General features: G+C 40.8%; 1 protein-coding gene across 2 annotated transcripts in view; it reads right to left on the reverse strand.

The window, feature by feature from the left end:
• The window catches only part of Nell2 (neural EGFL like 2), a 313,225-nt gene that overhangs the window by 140,719 nt on the left and 157,629 nt on the right, over positions 1–14,877 (reverse strand). For both annotated transcript variants that reach the window (XM_048444768.3, XM_048444766.3), the window contains exon 13: positions 14,032–14,160. In XM_048444768.3, coding sequence (XP_048300725.1) covers positions 14,032–14,160 — 129 coding nt within the window. The remainder of the gene's footprint in view (positions 1–14,031; positions 14,161–14,877) is intronic.

Genomic DNA, 14,877 nt, shown 5'->3' on the forward strand with positions numbered 1-14,877 from the left:
AATATATTCTTACATATTATTAAAATACCAGCAGTCTATTTTTATATCGCAGCAACGAATAAGAGATCGAATTTAGACTCATCATGCCCTTGTCTGCTCAGCGGCCCTTCGTGCTCATTAAAGGCAGAGCCGGTCTCCCAACTGTCCCTGTATCAAAACACCAGGGACTCCTTGGCTGTGGAATAGTTACTGGCCTAATCAAGCCTGTGCCCTCTGTCGCACAACTCACATCTCTGGCTCTTCTCTGTAGCATTCTTCTCATTTATATCTGCTTCCCAGAATCCAGTTCCTGTCACTCAAAACTTGTTCCTAGTTCTACTGGTTACATAAACATTGAAACCAACACCAGCTCTAATATGACACATCAACCATCTTGTCCCATGTCACCTCACAAGAAACCCCACAATAGCCTCAGGACCATTGAATCAGTGTATTTGTGCAAGCTGTACTCATTCTGAGCTTCATTACTTTCCAGTCATTGGCCGTGCCCAAGGGCAGACCCTCATCCCCAACCCTTCTCCATTAACAGATGTCCCCAGGAACATAATAATCATACTATACGATACATTCTATCTTTTTAAAAACTGATGAATAAAGAACAAAAGAGAATTGTAAAAGGAATATTACATTTCCAGCAACCAATTGTTAATTAGCCTCAAGCACATTTAAAAAATATTCATAGAACATGTGACTTGGGTTTCTTTGAAGGGAAGATAAAGCTGGCACTTATAATTTAATCTCTCTGCATACCTGATCTTCAACTTAATAGCACTGCAAAAAGTCTTTTTCCTATAAGTTAATTTTTAAAATTATTAGTCATATGTGCCTTACATGTCACTTCAAATGGATTCTATTCTGGGAAACAGCTTTTTTTTTCTCTAGTAATTTGCATTTCTATAGTGAAAAAACAATGAATGACTCTTTATATAATACACCTGCAACTGACTTGTTTAAAATGAATTGCTAAATTCTAGCCAGGCCTTTTCTATCTTACTTTCTTTTTTTCTTTTTTTTTTTAAGATTTATTTATTTATTATGTATAGAGTATTCTGCCTGCATGTAGGCCTGCAGGTCAGAAGAGGGCGCCAGATCTCATTACAGATGGTTGTGAGCCACCATGTGGCTGCTGGGAATTGAACTCAGGGCCTCTGGAAGAACAGTCAATGCTCTTAACGCCTGAGCCATCTCTCCAGCCCTCTCTTACTTTCATAAACAAAAGTGTGCATGGGTAGCATGCATAGTATTTAACTTGCTGTTACTATACATATGCATGCACATACACAGATTCCTGAGGGTACATTTATAGATTTGTCAGAGATTCACAACATTAACAAATTATATATCTTCTATAATCAATAATTAGTTAGAATGTTATATAGACCAAAAGGAAGTTTGACACAGTAACGTGTCTATAGAAACAATCTGTAGTAAATTAGTTACTGAAATAGCAAAAGATCTGAGAGAAATTAGCTTCAAATATGAGACAATATTATCAACTAAGCTCTAAGAAGAATATTTTATTGACTTCCCATTAGTGAATTCTTGAAATAAAATGTTGCACAATTTCCCTGACCTTAGAATTAAGAAATATATATGAAAACATAATGGCAAGCTTTAAGGAAGAACTTATTTTACTGGAAGGCATTTTCTATAATTAGTTATAGTTAACTTTCTTCTCTAACAATCTCATGAAACAAATTCTCCTTCTTAATGACAAACAGAATGAGACATACCAAACTCCCTAAGCGCCCAGCACAAGCCTGTATCTAGCAGCAGTATGAATAAGTCTTGAACAACGCATCAGAACAGCATCCATTCGTCAAAGGTGGCAAGGTGCCAATTTTATCAGTGTAAACATGTTATGTGCATTTAACTACTAAACGCTCAAATTTCTTCTGATATATTCCTCAGCTATAAAGAAATTTGAAATTATGAAATTTGCAGATAAATGGATGGAGCTGAAATGAAATCATACAGAGGGAGGTAACTCAGACCCAGACAGACAAACACTACATGCCCTCCCTCCTATTTGTATTCTAGTTCAGATTCCCTTTGTGTGTGTTCCATCTTCCGCATCATTATATAGTGATTCCCTGCCACAGAGCATACAGTGGAGCCCCACAGCCCTTACGTGCTCATACAGAAGCCTTCCTTACATTTGCATAGACCCAAAGCCCCCAAGAAAATCAAATGATGAAAACAGACACTCGGAGTGGGAATCAGAATAAAATAAAGCCATATTCATTTTCTGTACACAGTTTAAACCAATGACTCTCAACTGATGGAACTTCAGCCCTTTGGGGAAATTATGAAGTCTGGAGACATTTCTGGATATCAGAAAGAGGGAAGCAGGCCACCACGAGAGCTATCAACTTCCAGGGGCTAGAGACCAGGTCTGCTGCTAAACATTCCACAATCACAGAGCAAACCTGCCACAAAGAATTTTCCAGACCAAAATACCAATAGTTCAAGTGAAAGACCTGGTTTAAACTGAAACCACTCTAGTATATAGTATATATTCATCTTTCTAGCCAGAGAAAACTAAGACTCAAAAATTATGATTTTTTAAAAAAAAATCCATCCTTAGAAAGATATAGATGTAGAACCCACCCAGAATAGCCCTTCTTAAATTTTAATGTGCATAAGAATCATTTGGAAAACCTTTCAAATGTCAAGCCTCATGACTAACTCCCTTAAGGAGAACAAAGGCTGTGTCCAGGAACCTGCCTCTGTAATGTGAGCCCCACTCTTAGGGAAACAAGGTTAGAGACTGTACAGCGACGCTGATGAAAACAGGCAGTGTGGATGCTGAGAGTCCTCTTCTGTTTAGCATGTGGCTGGAAAGTGATGGAGAGCTGCCTATTTGTTAAGGTGACAAATCTTTGTATCCCATGCTTTAAAGCAATGTTTTTCAATTTTTGTGTGCATGGGGGGAAATCACCAGGAAATCTTGTTACTATGCAGATTTTGATTTAGGAGTCAGAGAGAAAGTACAGCCTCCTATGTGTCTAATGAAGCCCCAAGTGATGCCTTACATTGCTGGTCCGTGGACCCTGTATTGACTACCTAGTACCAAATTTTATTTGTTTGTTAAACAAAACTTTCAGGAATATAAAAACAGGAGTACTTTTTAATGTGGCACAAAATCTACTCTTACAATTCTCATTTTCGACAGCAGATGTAAACAGGTAATATAAACGTTAGCTCTGTTAGAAAATTGCCTCCATGAAACAGAAGCTTAGCCGTGTTTCCTCATGAATGTGTGACTAACAGCACTCTGTGCCTAGTGACAGTTTCCTGCTAAAGGACTACATCTTCCAGCTTCCCTTGTGGAGCACAGAAGTCATTTCTACCCTTATAAGGGGCTGCATCCCATTTCTCTCTGTAGGTATTTTGGCAGTTCTCAAACCTGGGTGACAAAGATGCTCCCTTGCCATGAATAAATGTGGTCCAGCCTAAGGTCACACCAAGCCATTTTTTTTTCTTTCTGCCTTCCATCAGTCTAGAGCCCCCATTCAATAATCTAACACCTAGCACACAGTATGTGCTTAAGAATTACTGAGAATAAATGGTGCTAAGAAATGCTTCTCTATATTAAGCCCTCTGAGATAAGCCAGTCTTAAAACAAACTCCCAAGAGCTTGTAGGTCCCCCAGAAAGAGAACAAAGTGCTGGATGTCACTACTAATCACTATTGATAACTGAAGTCCTTGTTTCTTCTCTGTGCAGCGTCTGGAGCGATCACGAACTCCAGTATGACCAAGACTGCATATTTAGTGAGCAGTGCATGTGTAGGGGTAGACATTGCCTACTGGGAGAGTCACGTGCTATGATACAGTGGCTCAAGGAATACTTGATTCAGACTTCTTCTGCTGGCTTAGCGAAACCATGCATAAGGAGAAATTCAGAAAACCTTTCTCCTTATCAAGTTTGAGTTTAAGATATAAATGTTTTCATTTCTTTTAGAGGAGAGAAATGTGCTCTATTAAAAATAACTATCAAAAATCCTTTCTTCAGATTAATTAATAGTGGCCAAGCTTATGAATGAATGGAAACTGCTTTTGAGGGAGAGAAAACTTCATGTGACTGGAAGTAAAGGAAAATATAAGTCAAGAAAAGATGCTGAGAAGTTCAAGGTTAGTTATTTTCAGAACGTCCACACTGAACTCAAATTCCTGGGGTGAATACAAGTCTATGTTAAAGACTCCACAAGGCTGGCTGTGGATTGCGTAGGCAGTTGGAATACTGTAGATCCAGGGCCACATGGGCCAGCGTATTTGCCTTAACAATCACTCACTGTTCACTTCTGTGTTGGACCTAAGATCTTTCTGACATCAGATAAAGATTCTTGGAATTTATTGACTTAGCATCCCTCTCCTTTCCCTCCCTCATATGGGCAGGCCTCATCCAATCCAGTGAAGTCTGAGGAGAGGGAGGCCTCCCCTGTCTGTTTGCTGTCCTTGGGGAGATGGTTCTAAGACAAGCTCTTTGAGTTCTCTGACTTTGAACGCAGATTACAGCTGCAGCTTTGATTGCTCCCCCAGGTCCACAGTTTATTAACGGCAGACCCTGGTACTCGTCCACTTCCACAGCCTCACCAGCTAACCCCTCAGAAGAAATCACACTGCTTCTGTGTGTACATAAAGTCGAGACTGCACAGCATCCTGGAACATTTTTCTTTAAGAAACATTATCCTAACATACCACAGAGAGCGCATCATTAGCTATAGCTTTGAAAGCTGCCATATCTGCTAGGCGTCCCTAATTAATCCCATAGGGCTTAAGTTCTTTGGGTCATTCATCCCAGCTGTATTAGTAGACCTCTCATTAGTTCCAGTAAGGACTCTTGGGCTTCCTTTGCAATCAAAGAATTCTGCTCATTCTGTATTTTCTTTCCTACAGAGCAACTCTTCGGGGCCCTCACTCTGTTTACTCTTAGAGGAATCGACTCATTTGCCCCTACATTCCATAGTTAATTATAAGCTGGCATTGCCTGAGTCAGGAATTCATGACTAAGAGAGGTAGCTGTGAGATGGCAAGTAGCTGGAAAACAGGGGGGAAAGGAGGAGAAAGGAAGGGTAGAAAGAAAGGAAGGCAGAGGAAGAAAGGAAGGGGGAGGGAGGAAGAAAGGGAAAGGAAGGAAGAACAAAGAAAGAAGGGAAGGAATGAATTGAAAGAAACCCTAGAAGAGGAGAAATGGAGGTCTCGTGGCCCTAATCCATCATATCTCTAATCCCAACAAAATGTCTTACTCTAGAACTGCAAATTGATTCCTCCTTTGAAAGTAAAATTTTCTTAACATAACTACATTAGAATATCTTTATAAAGAAAAATGTATATGATTCTTGTTGCTGAAAAACTGAATAAGTAAATTAAAAGCGATAAAGTAAATTAAACGTGGTAGAAAGAGAAAACTCAGCAAAGATCGAGGACAGTGCAGGGGGCATGAATTTGGACCCTGAATTAGCTGATTGCTATCTGAGTAAATGATTTGGGGGCAAGTCATTTGGGGTTCTAAGTTCATCAGTTTTCTCAACTATAAAAGAGAGTATAAAAGTAAGCTGCAGGGTTCATTTCAGAAGATGTCATGGAAGGACATAAGAGCCAGCATGGTGACAAAGAAACAGGATCTCTGGACACAGGAGGGCAGCCGCTTACATGACTTCATGGTGCTTGTGGCAACATGCACACACACGCTATCTGTGAAAGATCAAGCTAGAAAAAAAAATCTCAGAATGGAGAGGGGAGGCAAACACAGAATTCCACTGCACCTGAGGAGTGACTGGCAGTTGATAGCTGCTGGCAGAGGGAGACAGTCAATTTTCTTCAAGAAAAAAATAGCCTGATGGTGGTAGCACTCGCCTGTAATCCCAGCACTTGGGAGGCACAGGCAGACGGATGTCAGTGAGTTCAAGGCCAGCCTCATCTACAGAGTGAATTCCAGGACAACCAGGGCTGTTACACAGAGAAAACCTGTCTTGAAACACCAATAAAAAAGAGTGTGGCTCTAGATAAGTAGACCCCAGTCACAATGACCCAGTGGGAGGACAGACATCTGAGAGGACATGGGCCACATACACTGTACTTGATGGTTTAAAATAAGCATTTTTACTGTTATTATTATTAATTATAATTATTATTACTTGCAATAACAGATGCCCCCTTTCACACATATACACCAAAAAATCCCACACAAACAAATAAAACAGATACTAGAATGATAAAGACTGAACCAACAAATCAAAAAAAACTTTCTATCAATAATGAGTTATGTACTTTGCGTTTCAGACTATACCAGACTCTTACACACACACACACACACACACACACACACACAAAGATATGAACTTCAAAATACACCACATCAGCGTCTAGTTTCTATAATTGCATGTGGCATCCTGTTATTTACACAATTCACTTATACAAAACATTTTGTCTTCCTAGTTCACCATCAAAGGTTCTAAGAAGTGTAGGAGTCAGGGAACAGCTTCTTCACTATAATCCACACCGACAGATGTGGCTGTAATTTTCAGAACCCACAGCCCTGCAGAGAAATTTACTGGATGAGTTCTGCAGACACTGGGCCAGAACACCAACAGGACCATCAGAGGTGAAAGAGGAGATGACACCCAAGCATCATGAGGATCCACAATTTCCAATCAAGAATGAAAACTGATGTGTAGCAGAGAACCATTCTAAAATATGATCCCCAGCTGAGCTTTGGTCAACTTTTAGAGATCGCATGTGAACTGATACGGGAGGAAATGAGAGGTAAAGTACTTAAGAGCATAGGAAGAACTGACAGGAGACAAGCACCAGAGACTGGGTGGAGAGAGATCCATAATTTCAAAGGAGGAATGCGGTGAATATAGAGTTTAGAAGAGACTCAAGGGCCAACACATATTCCAATATTGTAGTCCTTTTATACCTAAAAGCTGGACAAGCTGTGAGGCCATAAAAATCCTAACTTTCCTTGTACCATTAGCAGCATGTCCCATTGTGGTTTTGTCATTGGTTACCTGTCAACTTCTGCTACAGTTTTCTGGGGGAGGGAGCCTCAGCTGGGAAAATGCCTCCGTCACACTGATCTGTAGGCACATCTGTATGGCATTCTCTTTATGTGTGATTGATGTGGGCAGCATCAGTCCACTGGGGATGCTGCCACCTTTGGGCTGAGGGCCCTGAGTTGTATAAGCAAACAAACTGAGAAGTCATGGGGGCCAAGATGTAAGTAGAATTCCTCCATGTCTCTGTTTTCTCTTTTAGTTCCTTACTTGAGGTTACTACCTTGGTCTTTGTCAATGGATTGTGACCTAGGACATGCAAGCCAAATAAATCCTTGTCTTTCCAAGTTGCTTTTAGTCATGGTGTCAGATTACAGCAGTAGAAACCCCAACTAATCTACTGTAAAACTCACTAAAAAACAAGGAGGGAAGGAATTTCAAAGGGCAAGGGCAAAGGGTTGGTACCCAACTCCTGTAGGTCTTCTCCTTTCCCTTCCCATCTCTCTTCTTGAGAACTCTGTCTTCTGGGGTATGCTCTTCAGAGCTACACACTGACTGTACCATCAGCTCTGCCACAAAATCAGGGATGCTCACATCTCCTGTGTCATCTTTAGTCTCAATGCCAAGGATACCTTTTAGTCTTACTGAACTTGTCTTGATATCCGTAGAGTTGATGCACCTTGATTCTACCTGCCAGAAGTTGACATGTTGAAAATCCATGCACTAAAGTCACATGTTAATGGGGCCTGGAGAAGTCATGAGGAGTTTCAGGGGTGACTTTATGGAATGGAGCGAGCATGTTTGCTCTGTCTCACCATGTGACACCTTTGACCCTATCATGATGAGGAAGGAAGGTCTTCACCTGACGTGATCAGGAATCAGTGTCATGCTCTAGGTACTTTACAGGCCCTGGAAGTGCAAGGCAAACGCACCTCTTTTGTTTGTAAAGGAACTGGTCTTGGGTATTCTGCTGTAGCCACAGAAAATGTACCAAGAAGCATTTAGCATTTGTTTGGAATCCAGATTTTCCTTGGGATTCTATGCCATTGAGGTCTATGGCACTGCCTATTCTTCTCTTTCCTTGAACATTTTATCCATGACATCCCTTCTACTTTTTCCAAGAAAGTTCTCTAAGTAACTCCTTCTGTTGACTCAATAGTCATTTATATACTTGAGAATCTCAAATTGTATATCCAGCCTTAACTAAATGCCACACCCACACACATTTAAACAAATAAGCCATAAACAGAACCAACCCAAGACAATTTTCCCAACCCCTCCCTTAAGTGAGCTACATGAACATTCACCTGGTTTTTGGGTAGAAACCAATCAGCTTCCACGCCACTCATCACCACGTGCTGTAACAGGTATAATCAGAACCGGGTAGTCTTACTTCATGGATGTTCTTACGTGTATCCACCACTCCATTAGAATCATATCATTGACGGTTTCCCAGCATGCCATCTTCCCCAGTATGCCTCACTGCTGAACTGAGTTACTTAAAACAACCAGGAGCTCATGATCTATGTACCTCAACAAAACCCCGCTAAGATTCGAATATGAATGTCTCTCGCAAGCTCCTATGTTGCAACACTATCTTCGGCAACTTTCACTATTAGGGGAGGTTATGAAACCTTCGGGATGGGGAGTCTAGATGCAGGAAGCAGGTCACCTATAGGAGAGGAGCTGAATGTTCCTAACCCGGCCTGCTTCTTGTCCGGTCTCTTCTTCCTGGCTTCCTACACCATGTAGCAGCTACCCCACACTCCTGCTGGCCAACAGTGAGCTGTTCCTGCCACTCAGTCCTCTCTCTCTGCACAGTGGACTGGGAGCCCCTCCCCTCCAGCTTGAAATTGTTATTGTCAGCGTCACTGTCACAGTGAATAGGAAAGTAGATGAATATGGCAACCTTTGGCCCCCCGCCCCCAAGACTCTGCTTCTCACCCTGTCTCTCGGCCTCCTCTCTGCCTCTCACTGGGGCTGGCCTTCGTCCCCAAAGTGCTTTTTTCCCACCAAGATGTCTGGATCTCTCACATAGGAGACCCTGTCTCTCCCATCCTTCCTTTTAAGGTTAGCCGACCTCACTCACCCTTTAAACTTCAAAATTGTACTCTGCAAACAAAATTTTCCTAATCCCATCATGAATCTAGAGCAGACTCCTAGCAATCTATTTCTCCGACAAGGTGCTTGCCACATTTCAGTAAAAAGTTATTTAATAATAGAGTTATTGTCTTCCTTGCCTGAGAGAGTATCAGCCTTGTGTTTCTCCACATATGGCTTCATATTCAGTGCTAACCTTGTACAACAGAGCCATTCAATAAATGTGTGTGAGGTGCATAAATTAGCTCCAGCATTTACTGATGCTGTAGGAGTGCTGAGAAGGCACACTGTCATCAAAATCAATAACCTCAATTACAGCTGTAGCATTAAAACAACCTCACAGATTTAGGAAATAAAATGTATGTCCCTTACAAACTATCATTCACTTACTTTTAACGTAAAATCTATTTTTTTAAACAGGGCCAAAGCTCCAGAAAAACAGGACTTGTAAGTATTGCGTAACACTGCATCAAAATTTAAAATACATATTGCCTCTAAAATGTCAAAACAACCAACAATTTAGCAACATTGCCAGAATAAAAATAGAAACCAAATTTGATAAGAATATTGTCAATGAGAGCTGGCAAGATGACTCAGGCAGTGAAGGCCCCTGTTGACAGGACCCACAAGGTAGAAGGAGAAAACCAACTCTTGCAAGTTGTCCTCCAACAGCCACATGTGCACTGATACATGTGTGCATACAAGCAAGTAACACACACACACACACACACACACACACGTATTAGCTCCATTGGTAACAAGCTTGCTTGCAGTGGAGGAGATCATGGGTTGGATTCTCAGTATTGCATAAACCAGTCATGTTACCACAAGTTTATACCTGCCAACTCACAGTGTTGGTTGGTAATAAGATATAGTACTACATGTTCAAGGTCATGTTTGGTTATATAAGGAGTTCAAGACCAGACTGGGGGATACATGCGACCAGGTGTCAAAATAACAACAGAGAAATATTTCCCTAACTAGACCAACACTGTGTGAATAGCCAGAAGCATAAAAGGATTAGACACCCTGGTGTATAAAAATTTCAAAACCTCCACCACACCTTTCCAGCATTTTCTTAGGTTTTGAGCATATTATCTTTGAATGACCAAGAAGATAATGGTAGAAAGAATTTTCAGCATGATACAGTTAAGGTGGGAGCAGCTAACTATGTGTATACACACTTGCAGGTGAACAAACACACTGTGCATCCCCCCATCGCCATCACTGTCTCCTTTCCAACTCAGGCCACCCCCATCTTTACCCATCCTTTTTCTGTTTTCTCTGTCAATCACAGTTCATCTCCCGTATTGCCACCAGTTTGTCACCTGTCCCATATAAGTACAAGCATATCCATTTGAAACCATAGCCCCAAATTCTTGGAAACCACTCACGTGTGCTGACCCCAGCTAATCCTCCAACTGAATCTCCTACATTGCTTTTACCATTGCATTGCCCTCTTTGTTTCTAGAGCATCCCAAGTGTGTTTCTACTTAGAACTTCTCCACACGCTCTTTCTTCTAGTTGGAAAGCACTGTCCCAGGTCTTTCCGAGTCTGTTCTTTATCATCAAGAGACCCGAAGGACAGCCCCCAAGGCTGAACATTCCACTTATGTGAATCCCTGTCATTTTCAGCACAGCATCTGTTTCATCCCCTTCCCATGATTTTCTACCACCTGCAATTATCTTCTACATGGTTACCAACTGACTTGGTTCTACTAGTGTGCAAAGTTCCTGTGCAGGAGAAGTTACAAATTTTGCTCACTATTTCTAATTCCAGTGCACAGAAAAGTGCTTGCTACACACTGAATGCTCACTGAATATTTGCTATATAACTGAATACAGTTAAAAAAGGAAAAATCAGTTGCCCGCCTTTACAGAGATGATAAATGGGCTAAGAAAGAAATCCGAGAAACATTGCCCTTCACAATAGACACAAATACCATAAAATATCTCAGAGCAACTCTAACCAAACAAGGGAAAGACCTAGAAGACAAGAACTTTAAATCTTTGAAGAAAGAAATTGAAGAAGACACCAGAAAGTGGAAAGATCTCCCATGCTCTTGGGTAGGCAGAATTAACATAGTAAAAATGGCAATCTTATCAAAAGCAATCTACAGATTCAATGCAATGCCCATCAAAATCCCAGCAAAATTCTTCACAGACCTCGAAAGAATGGTACTCAATTTCATATGGAAAAGCAAAAAACATAGGATAGCCAAAACAATTCTATACAATAAAAGAACTTCTGGAGGCATCACAATCCCTGACTTCAAACTCTACTACAGAGCAACAGTACTGAAAACAGCCTGGTATTGGTATAAAAACAGACAGGACGACCAATGGTACCAAATCAAAGACCAATTTATTAATCCACACACTTTCAAACACCTGATTTTTGACAAAGGAGGAAAAAATATCAAATGGGAAAAAAAGCATATTTAACAAGGGGTGCTGGCATAACTGGATATCAACATGAAGAAAAATGAAAATAGATCCATATCTATCACCATGCACAAAGCTCACGTCCAAATGGATCAAAGACTTCAACAGAAAGCCAACCACACTGAACCTCATAGAAGAGAAAGTGGGAAGTATACTTGAATACATTAGCACAGGAGACCACTTTCTAAATATAACCCAGTAGCAAAGACACTGAGAAAAACAGTTAATCAATGAAACCTCCTGAAACTGAAAAGGTTCTGTAAAGCAAAGAACGTAGCCAACAAGACAAAACAACAGCCTACAGAATGAGAAAAGATATTCACTAAACCCATATCAGAAAGAGGTCTGATCTCCAAAATATACAAAGAATTCAAGAAATTGGTCATTAAAAGAACAAATAATCCAGTTAAAAAAAAATGGAGTCCAGACCTAAACAAAGAACTCTCAAAAGAGAAATCTAAAATGGCTGAAAGACACTTAAGGAAATGTTCAACATCCTTAGCTATCAGAGAAATGTAAATCAAAATAACTCTGAGATTCCATTTTACACCTATAAGAATGGCCAAGATCAAAAACACTGATGACAACTTATGCTGGAGAGGTTGTGGGGTAAAGGGAACACTCCTGCATTGCTGGTGGGAGTGCAAGCTGGTACAACCCCTTTGGACATCAGTGTGGCAATTTCTCAGAAAATTAGGAAACAACCTTCCTCAAGACCTAGCAATACCACTTTTGGGTATATATCCAAAGGATGCTCAATTGTACCACAAGGACATATGCTCAACCATGTTTATAGCAGCATTGTTTGTCACAGCCAGGACCTGGAAACAACCTAATTGCCCCTTGACTGAAGAATGGATAAGGAAAATGTGGTACATTTACACAATGGAGTACTACACAGAAGAAAAAATAAGGACATCTTGAATTTTGCAGGTAAATGGATAGAGCTAGAAAATATCATATTGAGTGAGGTAACCCAGACCCAGAAAGACAAATATCATATGTACTCACCTATAGGTGGCTTTTAGACATAAAGCAAAGAAAACAAGTCTACAATTCACAATCCCAGAGAACGTAGACAATATTGAGGACCCTAAGAGAGACATACATGGACCTAATCTACATGGGAAGTAGAAAAAGACAAGATCTCCTGAGTAAATTTGGAGCATGAGGACCATAGGAGAGGGTGGAAGGGAAAGGAAGAGAAAGGGAGGGGAGTAGAGAAAAATGTATAGTCAATTAAATCAATAAAATAATATAAAATTTTTAAAAAGAAAGAAAAAGACCAGTTGATCAAGGTTCAAGAAGACATATGCATTGTACCATGCATATCAATACGAGGAGAGCTCATTATAAGCTATTATGATGAAAATACATATGTCTGCTAAGAAAATTCAACTGTATGTTGAGTAAAAATAAAAAATCACTAAGTAAAACCCATTTCTTATCTAAGATCTGTTAAAATGAGGAACTTTAAATAAATTTGCATTATAAGTGGGGGTGGAGAGGCATGAATTCTTCATTCTGCAGAAATGGAAGGGTCCCTTTAGGGCTGAATAAGAAGCACTGAAAGAAAACCTTCATCCAACCCACTGCAGCTTGAAAAGGGATACTACTTTTCATACAGAGAAAATCTGCCCAGTTCTAAGGGAACTGGTACAAGGTGGGTTCCCCAGGGCTAACCAGTTCTCGTGGGAATAAACACAGGTAGCTGACATCCCACGCTGTCTATCTTCAGTGGTGTGAGCCTGATAGCCGCAGGGGTAAGACTTGAACCCTCGAAGTCCTCCAATTACCCACTGCCCCCAGATCAGTGTTCTCCTTTTGTCATATAGTTAATGATAGCGATTTAAGTGTGTGCCGCAGGGAAGTGTAAATTTCAGTGTCTGGGGACTTTGGAGGTCTCCCGGAGCACAGCTGGAGCCAAATAAACTACCTGGCACACTCCCTGTATTTGCATTGTGTCTATAACAAACTACCTTGGATGTTAGTCAAATTTTTTTTTCCAATAAGCAAGAAATAATTTTCTCTATTGGATCTATTTACTAAGTACCAGAGTGCGTGCAGGCGACCACAGAGGTTACAGACAGCAGCAAACAAGAATAGCAGTAGATGCTTCATCTTCCTGCTAATTGCCTTTGTTACACAACAGTGTCTGGGAAGTCTGACTATAATTCTAACTGCAAGCCACAGTAATCATGTCAATATGTGAGCCACCTGAATATCTAATTATGAAAAAGAGAAGGCAATTTCACAGTGGAGACATTGTTCTAATTCGAGAAACAGCCGTATTAACTTATTAGCAGATAGCTGGAAAAACTTTAATTTGAAAGATAATTATTTTTAGCTGATTAATATGCTTCAAATTAAACTCACTGCTTTTAATGGGCCCATCAACTTGACAACCTGGGAAATTAATAAATTTTACATGCAGTAATCCCAGTAAATTTATACAGCCAAGCCACACATCACTGTAAGGATTACCTTCACAATAGGCATTGTCCTCCCGAAGAGGCCTGAAGCCATCCCGGCAGCTGCACACAGCCCTGTCATTCAGGTTCCTGCAGACCGAGTTCTCCATGCAGGTATGCTTCTCTGAACAAAAGTCATAGCCTGTAAGAAGGACGTGTTCCGATAAATTAGACCGTGACAAGACAAGCTACTCCATACTTTATTTTTTCTTTTTTATTGAAAATAATTTTTCACACAATGTATTCTGATCACAGTACCTCCCCTCAACCTCCACCCATCTAGCTCCATTCCTTCCTTCTCTCTCTCTCTCTTTAGAAAATAAACAACAGACACAGACAAAAAACAAACAAACCAGATTTTTTAAAAAGAAGGAAGAAAGAAAGATCAGTTTCTGTTAATTTTGAAGCTATGTTCTCTAAAGACATTTTGCCAGGTTTATTATTTAACAGTTCATACATATACGTTAAATATTCCCATTGCCTACGTCCTACCCTCCTTTATCACCCTCATACCCACCACCGGTCCCTTTCTCAGGTTCCTGACCTTAGGTTGTGATCCATTTATTTTACCGGGGCCATCTGTGTGACTGAGGTCATTGTGGTCACACAACTGAAGAAACTGCCTACCCTTCTTCCTGAATCAGTTAGGAACAAATAGCTCAACCATGAGGGGAAGGCACCTGACATCTTCTCTTCTACATGCCCATTGTTGAGTAGACCCAGTGTGGGCATCCCCAGCCAGTGTGATTCCAGACCCGGCGTGGGCATCCCCAGCTGCTGTTACTGCAGACCCAGCACGGGCATCCCCAGCCACTGTGATTCCAGACCCAGCGCGGGCATCCTCAGATGCTGTGACTGC

This window comes from Myodes glareolus, chromosome 19 (genome assembly GCF_982192425.1).
Source record: "Myodes glareolus chromosome 19, mMyoGla1.1, whole genome shotgun sequence".
Lineage (NCBI taxonomy): Eukaryota > Metazoa > Chordata > Mammalia > Rodentia > Cricetidae > Myodes > Myodes glareolus.